Genomic DNA, 14,215 nt, shown 5'->3' on the forward strand with positions numbered 1-14,215 from the left:
GAACTAATTTACCGGGACCCGTCACAATGGATCTACGCAGGGCGCAGTCACATTAGGAGCTTATATAGTATAGCACTGACCCCCAACATTCAGAATAAGAGTAAGAATGAAATTTTTCCAAATTGCACAATCGGCGTCATACTTGATTTTCATATCAGTACCGTAGCGATGTAAGCCGGCACTGATTCTAACTGTTAAAATAAACTTACAATTAAAATAATGTTTATAACACAATATAAAAGAGTAATTAAGCCTAAAATTAATATAAATGATATGGTTAATATTAACTTTGCAAAGCAATGCGTATTATAAATGATTTTTGAATATGTAGTTAATAAATATGGATTTCATATGGTAACCTTATTACTAGACTAATTATTATTCGGTATTTAAAATGGAGGACAACGAAGGCGTGATATTTCTTAAAAATACCTGGTTAATATTCTAACAATTACTTGTCAAAACTATTGCTTTTCAATAATTTTATATAAACCACTTTGAAACCAATATTTTTTCACAGAAAATATTGAACTGCATGCAATTTTTTGTATAACATCCTAATTTGAAATTGGAGTCATATTTTTAAACACAGTTTTTATCTTAGTTCAAAACCACGTTCCAAACAAGATTTTGAGACTAAAAAATACAGTCCATTAAAATATTTAACAAACCTTAGCTGATGCGTGCGTGACCAAACAATTTCAAATAAAACATTCTAATTTGCGATTAATCAGAAAACAGTTTGGTAAAAAAGATTAGGCAGAAAACCCGTAGAGTTAAAACATTTCATCTTTACAAAACTCGGCTCTTAAATCAATCAACAGATCAGCTAGATTGACAAGGAAGAGGTACCCGAACTTTTTTAAAAGCAAGGGTGCCTGTCCGTAAATGCTATTCTATGGCTCAAATTTGTTACTAGATATCGATTTGATGGTTACTTACAGAAAAGGTATATACATACACATAATACAAGGCTAGCATAACGTGAAGGCTTGTCAGTACCGAGGTTTGTAAACAAGTATGGCCAAAGGACACTTCATTATACAATAACTAAAATTTTCAATAAGATTCCTTAGCTGATCTTAAAAGAAAATGTTGACAAAACTTTTAAGGAAAAAATAATTAAATGGCTAGTATGTAACAAGGCTTTATATTAACAAATTACAACAGGGATGGAGAATACCTTAAATAAGGGAATATGGAAGTCTAGGCACTTACAGGGCTTATGACCTGTCAGTGGCTGGTTTAAGTGGCCACTTTACACACTGTGTAACATTCACCATTTAGCCTATGTTTGAACATACATATTTCTTCAATTCTTCCATTAGTTGATTTTAGTGAAGTTAAAGAGCTGAAACCTTTATTGTTGTGAAGAGATTCATCTGACTAAATTATTTCACATACTAGGCAACGCCTGAAAACAATTTTATTTTTAAACTTCTTCTTGGACCATATTCCCTTATTTAAGGTATTCTCCATCCCTGTTGTAATTTGTTAATCTTAATGACTCCCAAGGGGGTGAAATCCAGTCTTTTGTCTACGAACATTTGGACAAACTCAAATATGTAAGGCTTTATATTGATTATTATTCAATGTTAACAGTCACCTATTAAAGTTTTTGTAAATAAATTTTGTGCAAAAAATATGTATGCTTTTGGTTCTTAATAATGTTTGTATTACTTTTTAAATTTATATAATTTTTCTAACATTTATCTTTGTAAAGGAAAAATAAGCAAGCTGCTGACAAGCCGGTTTCACGGTTAAGTGGGTTTAATTATTTTACTTTTATATTTTTCTGTTCGTGTTTACCTTCTTAAATAAAATAAAAATACAACAATTTGACCATCTTGTAAGTTGGTTCCATCTGTAATGGACTCATTTGTATGTTAACTTAGTTTACGGGCAGGCACCAAGGCTTGTTAAACATTCGAATGCACTGTAATTGATGTAATATTATTTAAATAATTTAAATTGTAAAAAAAATATATTATTTCATAGTAACAGATCAGTCACTGTATCGTAGATTTTACAAATCAGTTGCGTGGTGAATAAAAAATATTATAAAAAAAAAACAAGTGACAAACGAAACGTAGCTCATTTGTTTTTTTTTTTAAATTTTAATACGACTTCAAGTGTCATCATTATTAAGTGTAATTATTGACATATAAATACATAGACATGCCGTGCAGAGTAAAATATTTTAAAAAGTAGTGACACGAAAATGTACCCAAAGTTACTAGTACTGTTAATTTACCCAGGGCTGCATTCAACGAAGATGCATATGCTACCAAAAATTAAACGATACCCATTTTCAGTACTTAAAAAGTGTGTATTTTAACGTTAAAAATCAACATTCGTTTTTTAGGTTCTTTCTTTAAATTTCGATCCCTTTATGTCTTTTCGCTAGATTTTTAGGAAAAAAAAGATCATTAACTCGCGTTTATTAAATTTAAAAAACGTATTTCTATCAGTGCATCATTGTAACTAAGAAGAGCTTTGCAATTGCGTCGCTAGACAAAGTTTGATGTTTACAAAAAATAATATTTATATTTTAATATTATTTTATTAAGCTTTGTTTATCACTCATGCACAAATATATACCAATGAAAAGTTACACAATCATTTTTACAACGTTTATCCGAAAGGTTTTTACACATTTTCATGACATAAGTAGGCATTTTTGTTTCGATTCGGCTAGCGTTGAAGAATGACTAAATACTTTTTAGGCATGAGTTAAGTGTCATAATTGTTGAGGGCTCAGGGCATGTCTATGTATTAATATGGCAACGTGTGTAATGTTAATAAATCAAACGTTATAAAGAGAAAATAAAGCAGATTTTCGATCAATTGATCTCGTTTTGGCCCTAAACAAAAAATATTGAAATATTTTTTTAACTTGTAAACGTTTAATGACAAATTGTTACGATGTGATTTTTTCACAAAAATTCATTACACTTCAATGACGTATAATTAATTAGACACAAACGCGAAGTCAACGCCATTTCCATTTGTGGGTAATTGACTCCCTTGCCTTAATTCTGTAATGATCTTCGTTGTGATCAGATGTGACGATATGCGGGTATGGTTAGCAGGTTGAAAGTTACTCGATTGGTTAATTTTTCAATCAAAAAGTGGGCTATATTGAAAATATATTTGATTATTTCCTAGGGGAAAATGATTTTTTAAAGCTTTCCAAATGTGAAACACATTAAATTTAAGTCTTTTTTTAGTATTTGAACATAAAATTTTAACTCCTGTATCCTTATTAAAATCGTGATTAGAGACGGGAACGTCTCGAAACCGGTAGGCACAAAAAGTCAGTAAGTGGTTACATACTAATATTTACTAACATTGATTCATGTAATTAATTTTGTATCCAATTTTCTCATCAAGTATGTATAATAATAATAATGCGCATCTTTTTACTATTTGATACATCTTAGATGTAGCTAGTATAGAAATGACGTGTCTATCAGGGGCGTAAGGTGAGGTTTTCGAGTAGGGAGGCAGTCACTTTAGGTACAATATGTGCCTACTACTAAAACAGTGATTTCAATTAAGTGCTTTGAAGTAAACTATAAAGCAATGTTTTGCTATAATTTCAGCATAAAAGAGTTATATTTCACAGATTAATATTATAATACTATCGTATTAACTGATTTAAGTGATCAATGAGTCACAATATACGAACGATAAACATGGATTGGTTTGTTAGAATTGCTTCCACAGAGCTATTAAGGATCTTAATTCAGTACTGGGCCACTGCCTCGTAGGAACCAACAGACTTACGCAGATTCTTATTTTAGAATTAGATGGAGCGCAGTGAATTTTACTTCAGTCTGTGCTTAACTGCGCAAGTGAAAGGTTGTGTATGCGCTTGTCGCAATTTTTTAGAAGTTAATGAATAAACATCAAACCCATCTCAGATCGCTACGGTTAACAACAAACTAATAAAAAAATATTTGTTGCGGTTATTAAAAAGATAAGATAACTTATAGCTTATAGATAACTGAATTTAATTATATTTATGAAATAAATTATATAATCTGGACTGTTTTTCAGTTGCAGTGCTTGAACCATTTTTAAATCACACGACGAGGTTGTATTCTTCAAAGCATCACATCTGATAATGACGTACATTAGAGAATAATAGGAAAGAAGGCAATTACCCACTAATTGAAGTGTCATATATTACGCGCTTGTTAAATGTATTTAATTATATGCCATTTTCAAATCAAGGTGCGTAAAATTCTACGGGAATGTAAAAAATTTACACATTTCAAAATGTTTTTTTTTTTCATGGATTCCGACACGTCTAATCTGAGGCATTTTTTCTACGGTGTGGGCCGTTTATTCCGTGGCGATTAATGTCTGCACCGGTGCGTCCATAGTAGGAATGTAGTCGAGAGCCATGAGACAGGCGAACAGGGTCATGACCATTTTGTTTTTGCGTTCGGTTATGTCTTCGGGAAGGGCGTACACTCGAGCGCCGCATCTTCTCGCCATGGATATCGCGTACTTGGCGTTGGCAAGGTGGTCCTAGAAATTAAAATAAGGGTTAATGTAACAATAATGACAGACATTTTCAACGGGAATGGACTTTTTTTATTTTTATATTTAATAAATGGTACACTAACTAACTAACTAACCATCACGCCATTTCGCCGGAGGGGTAGGCAGAGAGGATAGAACGCCACACCACTCTGTCCTGGCACACTTCCTTTGCTTCCTTCACATTCATACATCTTCTCATGCACGCACGTCGATTATTCCGACTTTTCACATGACCACTTTCAAGAATTTGTTGTACTTGATCATGCCATGTCTTTCTCGGCCTTCCTCGACTTCTACAACCAGACACATTCGCATCATAAATCTTTTTAGCCGTTCTTTCATCATTCATTCGCTCCACATGACCGAACCATCGCAAAAGACCTTTCTTAATTTTGTCGATAATGCTTAACTCAGCCTTGCATTCTGCTCTAATTTCGACATTAGGGCACCTATCATACATTGTTTTTCCGCACATTCGCCTGAGGGAATAAATGGTACATGTTTTTTTATTCTACGCAAATCTATTTTTATGCATCTAATAAATGTTATAATTAAGTTTTTAAAAGTTTTAACTAAAATTTTAGTAAATACAAGCAGAAAAAAAAAATCAGCACTAATTAGAATGGTTATTAATTATTTATTTATTTATTTATTATATATATACGGCCTAAGCCAATTCCAACAGTTACATGAAGAAACATAAATGCAAGAAACTGAACAAAAAGAACATAAAACTATTTAGCAAAGACAAACAAGGGCAAAACAATAATAGTATACAATATATTAAAAAAAACGAAAGACCAAAAACTTTGAGCTAAACCATGCCAATCCAACTTCATCCCACACTGTTTAGTCGCGAAGAGATCTACGAAAAGCCGGAAGATCTATCCCAAGAAAATCCAAGTCGTGTGATGAATTGACTAATCTACACATTCTGGACATTGGGGCATAAAAACCAAAGTTGCTCTTAGAAGATTTTATAAATAGCAGATTTTGACTTCTGGTGACACGGTTGGGAACATGAAAAGAAATTGATTGCAACAGAGATGGGACATCACTTAAAGCATTAAGTATTTTGAAAATGCATATAAGGTCCATCTCAGTTCTACGTCTCTCCAATGAAGACAGATTAAGAGATTGCTCTATTTCAAAATAAGAATAATTACCCCTTTGTAATCCGAGCAACCATGCCACTTTTCTTGAAAAACGGTGTTGGACAGACTCGATATGGTCAATATGAGTCCTGTAGAATGGAGGCCAAATAGGAGAAGCGTATTCTAGATGGGGTCTAACTAGTGAGCAATAAAGAGTTGGGTCTTTTTTCTGTAATGTTCTAAATATCTGAATAAATAAATGAAAAAAATGAAAAAATTAAATTCCAATATAACACCCACTCACCCACCCTCTCACTCACTGACACTCACACAAACACACTAGTATGTATTGTACGTGTATTTAATGTATTTCTGTGGATATCTGGTTTTATTCTCTGTATATTTTATTTGTTATATTTTTGTTACGTGTTACACTGTTGATATCCCTAATAAATAAAAAAAAAATTTAAAAAAACAAAGATGCGGCACAGCTTCTACAAGTTGCAAATTGGAAAATGGCTGCTGAGGACAGGCGGAGTTGGAGGCAAAAGTTGAAGGAGGCTAAGGCTCGATTTAAGCTATAGCGCCATTGTCGTTGTAATGTGTAAAGTGTATTTATTTATTAATTAAATAGATTAAATAAAATAGTAACGTATCCGTGGACCCTACCTAACAGCGCGCTACTTTAGGGACTTCAACTTGGAAGAGATTCAGCGATTCGCAAACACTCACCCCCCACTCAACAGCGTAATCTTGAGGAGAATCGATCCAGAGATATCGGCATTGCAACCGAAATCTTTAATCAACCATATGGCAGACTACTCTTCACTAGATTATTTTTTTCATGGCTTTTATTCAAGATTACCCTGATGTACCCATCGAGTCCAAAACGCTAGTCCAGGACCCAGTTTTCTTTCACAAGAAACTAAGAAAATAATTTTAAATACAATGATTCGTACCTCTGGTGTACCTCCATTCTGCACTAAATCATAGTTAATAGATCCTGGTTTGATAGCATCGATAAGATCTAGAACCACAATTCCTTCTGCAATTGTTTCATCCTGAAAAAAAATAATTTCATTACATTTGAAGGTGGAAAGGCAAAATTTAGAAAAAATCATTTTAAAATCTCATATGTTCCTATTATATTGTAAAAGTCGGAGATACAAATTCAAATTAATTTATTTTACCACAATAACATCTAAAATAACAAAATATTCAAGGCGTTATATTAGGACAAAATATCAAACCAGGAACCCTTAATCAATGGTTCGACATTATTAAGGTATAATACTCGCCAATAGCAAGATTATTCGCCTCCTAAACTTAGTTTAACTGATGTGAAAGATGTCGATCTCCAAAGTGATTGTGTTCAGCTGCCTGACTGCTATTCCAATCGGCATAACCTTGGTTCTGGAAGCAGGGAGGTAAAACAGTCTGTGCTGATGCTGTCGGAGACAACCATCAGAAACAAAAAAAATGATACTCTCTAAAATGGAGGATTAAAGGATGTTGTGAGTTCGCATACGTATTTATTAAATGGCGAACAGAACTTCTCTGTGAAGCGCGAGAGTAACTGCACTGCGATGATGAGTTGAACTGACTTGGTTGGGCTGGCTGACGTTATCAAGCCCTGTGGTATCTTTATAAACCACATTCCTTTGTTCTTCATGTCTCCATGGCAAGAATGAAGTTAATGTACTCCAAGATGTTGCTTTTATGTGGACAGATGTCTTATGTGCAATACTGTTGCTCTTGTAGAATATGATGTATTATATCTAATATAAAAGGCAATGTTCGTATGTGTGTCCTCGATAGACTGAATCGATGGACTGGACCGATTAATGTGCGGTTTTCAGCAAAATGTAGATGTTTGTCATAAGCATATTTATAGCCATTAAAATCTTGAATTACGATTAAATAATTGACAGTTGGCTTTCCAAAAAAATAAAAACAAACTGCGGGGCTTACTAGGAATCCCTTGAGGACTCTCTTCTTGCCGGCGGCCTCCAGCTTGCGATTGACCCACTGCACGATCTCGGCTTCGATGATGGGGCTGCCCGTGTTGGCGAGCCGCGTGAGCACGCTCAGCGTGTACGAGCGCATGAGCTGCCAGATGAGCGCCAGCGTGAGCGTGGCGTTGCCGTCCGCAATGTCGGTGCCGGCGATGCCCACGAGCGAGAACTTGGACTGCTTGCCGAGCTTCACCGCGTAGTTGCAGTTCTCGATCCGCTCCATGAACTTGCGCAGGTTTGAGAACTTGCTGTGCACCTGGAATCCAAAGATAAACCGTCATTCTCTCGGGTCGAGAAGTGGGAAACTCTCAGGGGTACTCCGCAAGTCTGTGGCATTTGAGTAAACATCACAAAAATGAGTTGAGTATGCAGTTCCACTCAAACACAATATGACTTGTACTGCATTATGTATTAGTCAATGTCCGATCTTCATATATGCTTTATTTAAACTTAATTTACGTAGAAAATGTTTTATTTGTGGTTTACATTTTATAACTGTTATTTCCGAGTAGCTTTTTTTAAAAATTAAATATGTGCATTCTTACGATTTACCCAAATATTTCATTTTGAGGGGCATTTTCAACGAGTTGTAAATGACTCACTATTAAAAAATGGGAATCATGTTGGGGTAGAGTGGGATTTGAACCACAGCCTTTGAGCCGCGAGTCCGAGACACCAGCCACGGGACCACAACTTGATTCAACTATTTACTAGGGAGAAATTATTTAAGTAATAAATTAGTTGTGTCGTTTATCAAGAAGAGTTTTTGTTTATCAACAAGAATTTTCCCGACAGAATGATATATTTTATCGGGATTGAAAGCAGCTTGGTCGTCCAACTATCGCTATGAAAGAAATACTATGATCCGTTAGTCTATGATGAGTAGCATCATTAGTCTGGTCACAAATCCAAAATCCCACTGCAAAACTTTAACAAAAAGCAAACCAAACTAACCATAGATAAAGCAAGTCAATTTAAAAAATTTAAAGAATAAATTTTAAATTCTTTTTGACATCCCACCTTACCGCCTACTCATTTTCAAATAATGTTGTTCATTGTTACTATATTTCATTATTTTTTAGTGTACTTTTTTAATTTAAGTAGCCCATTTTAATTCCCGTCTCTCCGGCTATCCCTGTATAAAAAATCAAGTCGATCGGTCGCTCCGTTGAGACGTGAAGGACCCAAAAACAAACAACAATATTTTGAGTTTGTCCAAATTTTAATATGAACATATTTTCGCATTTATAATATGAGTATAGATGAGAAAATGTGTAATTAGTAGCTGCTCAATCGTGGAATAATCTACCCAGTAATGTTAGAGATGCCCCTTCTTTATTTACATTTAAGTCAAGATTGAAACGTCACTATCTAAATATTTGAGTTGTTCCTTTATCCTTCTTCTTTCCTTCGCATCCCGTCTCATCTCTTCATAGCATAGTGTTAATTTTTTAATTTTGTTAATCTTTGTTTTTAATTTTGTATAAAATCTTCAGATTCAATATATCCATGTACTTGTAGTTTTCTCAAACTGAACGGTTTGGGTAGGTAGGAAGAAATTGCCTTAAGGCAATATGCCCCCCCTTATATGTATATACATTGTACATGTATATAAAGTGTTAAATAATAAATTAATAAGTGGCTGGGATTCATTGAGAAAATACTGTACAATTTAATTGAGCAATTTTTGTTATTGTTTGTGTAATGAGGAACTTCAGCCCTACGGGAAATTGGATACAAAAAATGTTTTCTGACGCGGGGTAAAAATTAGAGCATTAAATTGTACGGCAAAGTTTCTTGAAAATGTACAGAAAAAATAATGAGAAATATTTTGATAAAAACGCACTACTTTAAATGACGTCACTGGTTCATGTGAATCAACCTATGATCTGAGAGCTATGGAAGATTTCCGGTCTGCTTGTCGCTTCTGGACCAATGGGAAGAACTGAATGAGAATAAGCGGAAATGAACCTCTGACGTTACACGCGGAGTTATTTCAGAAATACAAAACTTTGAGGAATCGTAGCGCCGATAATACGATATATAAAAATTAAAAATAAAAAAATTTTACTTAGTTTAACAGTCTATTAACAAATATTTTTTTTTTTTAAAAACACTGAACTTCCTCATTGCAATTCAGTCATTAGGAAAAATGATCATATCTGACTTAAGCCTCTCAATATAATGTGTCAAATTTAGTGAAAAGGGCAATGGACAGTATAGTTAAATTCGATTAAAAGGAGGTTTATGAAATGAGTTTTTTTGAGTTACTAAATTTTTGACTAATTTCGTTTTTTTTAGTATGTGCGAAACCGATAGAAAGATGCGAGGTCTTTAAAATGGTTTTTCGGCATGCAGAGGGAGTGCTTTCACTGCCGTCGTTGTCTCTTCACTGAGGACCGTACCTGTTTCCAATTGACTATGCCCGGAGTGATTACATCATACAGCTGGAAGATGACCAGGCCATCAGTGAGGTCAGAGTACAGCCAGTTCACGTGAGGACTGACTCCCATCGAGTTCATCCAATTACGGTATGCTGAAACAAAAATATGATTCATGTTATTTTATTTCACACACTATGTAATGTAATCAGACCAACAGGTTTCAGATATGGAATTCCTAATTTGTCAATTGGAAAAAGTCCAAAGGCGAGCCACAAAGCTGTCAAGCCTGAAACGACTTCCTTATGTGCGGAGACTGGAAACTCTGTCTCACAACACTGCAGTAACAACGAGAAAGGGGTGACTTGATAGACATATAAAACACTCATGTAGTTTAGTATAAAACAGCATTTAATCATATTATTCCTGGCCAATTACCTTTGTTTCCCATCCTTTCCTTAACCCATCCTTATGGTACCTACCTAACATCAAGATAGAAGATTTGCAAAAATAGAAAATTTAGCAAAATTTTGAAATTAGATTAAAAATTGTTATCATAAATCGTAAAATAATATATGATGAACTTTTATCATCCAGTACGCCAATATTGAAGAACGTCCTCATCGCATCAAAGGTAGGTCCATTCCCGTGCTCCTTTCCTTTATTCAAATACTCCAACTTTGTACGAAATTGAATGACATTCGTTTTTACATTACACAGTCTGCATATTGTTAACACAAGTCTTAGTCCAAATTGAACAAAATCAAAATTTGAATAATGTTCAAACTAAAACAAGATGCTCGACATCGAGGCCGCAGTCTCAGGCAAGTGTTGAAGGAGTACAAAATATTTTGAAACAACTGTTTTGATTATATTCTCTCTACAGCCGCTCCAGCCCATATCGAGCTTTGGCCTTCTGCAACTTTCGCCTCCAACTCTGCATGTCCTCAGCCGCTGTCTTCCAATTTGCCACCTGGAGAAACTGCGCTGCATCCTTTCTCACTTCATCCTCCCATCTCAGCCTGGGCCTTCCTACTGATCTCCTTCCACCCGGGTGTCCGCTCGTTGATCTTTTAAGGACGCGTGAATCAGGCATTCGCTGTACATGTCCGGCCCATCTTAATCAAAGCAACTTCATATTAGCCGAGATGCTCGGGGCCTGGTATAAATTGTACAGTTCTTGATTATACAGAATGCATCACTGATTATTTTCCCTCACTGGACCGCAGATTCTTCGAAATACTTTTCCTTAAAAAGTGTCCAGCATTTCAGCCATCTTTACTGTCAGTGTTAGCGCCTCACACCCATATGCCAATACAGTATGTATAATTGTTTTGTTTATGGTAATTTTGGTTTTTCTATTGACGTTACGTGATTTGAACACTGGCAGCAAAGAAAAGTATGTCTTGTTGGCTGCTGTGATTCTTTTTCTGATTTCTGCTGGATCCTCATTGTTTTCAGTTATACTGGAGCCTGCGCAGGTGAATTGCTCGACCACTTCGAAGGTGTAATTGTCTTTGTATTAGACAGCTTCTTGCTCTGTGCAATGGGTTTCTGCTCTGTGTCATCATTTTTGTTTTCTCAACATTATTTTGATTATTTTATCATAGCATAATTTGAAGGCTTTCCTTTTTAAACTATTAGGGATCTCTCTGTTTTGAAAAATGAGTTAAAGTTTTCTAAAGTAGAATAGCTTATTCCAATTCGTCTTGGTTTAAGCCTAAGAGGTAGAATAACACATTATGAAATTAGAAGCAGAACTAGAGTGGTGGGTATCATGGATCGTGCGGCGAAGTTAAAGTGACAATGGCTAGGCATGTCGCAAGGCAGGATGCCATGAGAATGAGACTTGGAAGAATGAGAGAGGCGTCGGCAGGCCTCAATTGGGATGAGCCGATGATAGTCGCTGTGGGGAGAAGAAATGGCTACAAAAAGGAAATAATAGAGAAGGGTGGAAGGGTATGGAAGAGGCCTATATCCAGCAGCGGAGAGATGAAGGAAAAGAGCAATATAGGGCATTCAAAAAATTATCTTTTTTTTTCAAATTTCATTTTTAAACTGTGTAAAAAGAGGTTCCAGTGTAATAATAATAATAAATAACTCACTCTTTTCTTCTCTCGTTTCTTCCACCTGTGCGAAGTTGGTGTCGTCATCAGCGGGCCGTTCCAGGCCGGGGTGCTGGTTGAAGAGGTTGGCGACGAAGGCCAGATTGAGCTTGTACACCCCGTGGACCACGTCGTGCGGTGTGACGAAGGACCGACACTTCAGCTTGGCGGCCTGCTGTAGCATGGTCTCAGCTCTCGCGGTCATGTCCGACTCCTGGTAACAGAGTTGAGGTTAGAGGAAGAAATCCGAATCAACTCCTCGATGAGATATATTTACTGATTTTATTTTAATTCTGCATTTTGATTGAAGCTATGTAAAGTATCAGACAATGAAAATGTCATTGCCTCGGGACAACTGATTTAAAAGTATTAAGATATAGATATTAAGATTTAAATTTGTTGCAACAGAGAGGAATCATATTTCTGAAAAGGGAATATGGAAGTCTAGGCATTTACAGGGGTTATGAACTGTCATCGGCTGATTTTAGTGGCCACTTAACACTATGTAATAATCCACCTTTCTGCCCCCAGAGTAATAAGGCCCCACAGCTGTAGGGTCGCCTATACGGACAAAAATCATTGTAGGATTGTCAATCACGAAGTCAGCCATAGTTTACAGCAAAACAATGGGCCGAAGGTACTCAGATTGAGAATCGCAAGCCCAAACCGAAATCGTCTGTTACTAACCAAAAAATTTGCAACGCTTTTGTTCTACTCAAGCGCGAAATGCCATTTCTACGGCATGCTTGCGACAGAGAACTTAGAACAAAAGCTTTGCAAATTTTTGGTTTAAAAACAGACAGTTTCGGTTTGGGCTTGTGATTCTCAATCTGAGTACCTTCGGCCCATAGTTTTGCTGTAGACTATGGCTGACTTTGTGATTGATAATCCTACTTCTGATTACTCTGAGATTCTGCCTATGTTTAATCCACATTTCAACTCTTCGATCTACTGCCTTTTGTAAAGTGAGAGCTGAAACCTTTACTGATGAATTATTTCGAAAGTGGCCACTAAAACCGGCCAAAGGCAGGTCATAAGCCCGGTAAATGCCTAGACTTTCACATACCTTTCTCGGTTTTCCCTCTGTTGCAATAAATTTTAATATTAATAACTCTCGAGGGAGTGAAATCCAGCTTTGTCTCCAAACATAGCAATGATACTCAACAAATAAATAATGTGATGATGAGCGTCAGTAAACGACGCACGGCATAATATCCCATAAAATCAAATAGATTATGCGATCAAGAGAACTGTTAGGAACTTACCCTCAGCGCATCGAGGGTGACATCAGCCTCCTTAGGCGCAATCTGCCTGAGCAGATGACTGTAGATTTCAGAGTCCATGATGTCCGACTGGAAATTGTTGCATCGCCTGCTGACTCCCGCTGCCTCAAGGTGGTGGTTGACCCATCGGAGTAGAATGGCCTCGGGAGACAAGCGCATCAGGTCCTCTATGTGTTCCTGGGAAAAAGAAGAAGGTCCCATTGAAGTCGAGAGGTTTGAACCTTACTGTACCCCGATGAGAAGTTCGGTGGTACTTTTTTTATTTGTTAGTTGACTATATAAGTTTACCTCAGAGGCAGACGGATGCAAATCCAGAATTTGATGAAATGACATTTAGATTTTCGTATCCAGTTTATGATCATGTCCATTGATTTTGAAAAAATGTAAATCTTATAATGAAAGAACTAATGTATTAAGATACTGAACATACAAATTAATGCTATAAATTATTGGAAATCACAGAGAAAGTAGATTCTTTAGGCTTCGGTTGAACATTTGACGTTTGGATTTGCATCCGTCTGCCTCTGGGGTACAGATATATTTATCTGAGAGCTCTTTCAACCTCTATTACAACATGGACTATCTCTTTGTTCTAGTAACGAGAAAACCATTTTAATACCCTTTCACCGCTCTAATTTTCGTGCCTCCTCTTTCACAGTAGTAGCTACTCGGTTGTGGAATAATCTACCCGCTAATGTTAGAGATGCCCCCCCCTTCTTTATTTTAATTTAAATCAAGATAGAAATGTCTATCTACATATTTGAGTTGTTTCTTCCTCCCTTT

The 14,215-nt window shown here is 35.9% G+C and overlaps 1 protein-coding gene across 2 annotated transcripts in view; it reads right to left on the reverse strand.

Moving 5' to 3' along the window:
- Nucleotides 1-4,328: 4,328 nt before the first annotated feature.
- Fim (plastin-2 fimbrin) overlaps nucleotides 4,329-14,215 on the reverse strand; it is a 93,387-nt gene continuing 83,500 nt past the window's right edge. The window contains exons 7-12 of one of the 2 annotated variants that reach the window (XM_088238190.1): nucleotides 13,415-13,609; nucleotides 12,150-12,363; nucleotides 10,069-10,199; nucleotides 7,620-7,919; nucleotides 6,608-6,709; nucleotides 4,329-4,539 (exon numbers count right to left, since the gene is read on the reverse strand). In XM_088238190.1, the coding sequence (XP_088094316.1) occupies nucleotides 4,351-4,539; nucleotides 6,608-6,709; nucleotides 7,620-7,919; nucleotides 10,069-10,199; nucleotides 12,150-12,363; nucleotides 13,415-13,609 (1,131 nt within the window). In that variant the 3' untranslated portion in view covers nucleotides 4,329-4,350. Of the gene's footprint in view, nucleotides 4,540-6,607; nucleotides 6,710-7,619; nucleotides 7,920-10,068; nucleotides 10,200-11,376; nucleotides 11,682-11,922; nucleotides 12,364-13,414; nucleotides 13,610-14,215 lie in introns of those variants that run through there. The other variant, XR_015824471.1, reaches the window with a different exon arrangement.

This window comes from Micrasema longulum, unplaced genomic scaffold, assembly GCF_059751315.1.
Source record: "Micrasema longulum isolate JH-2025_06_02 unplaced genomic scaffold, ASM5975131v1 h1tg000109l, whole genome shotgun sequence".
In the NCBI taxonomy this organism is placed as follows: Eukaryota; Metazoa; Arthropoda; class Insecta; order Trichoptera; family Brachycentridae; genus Micrasema; species Micrasema longulum.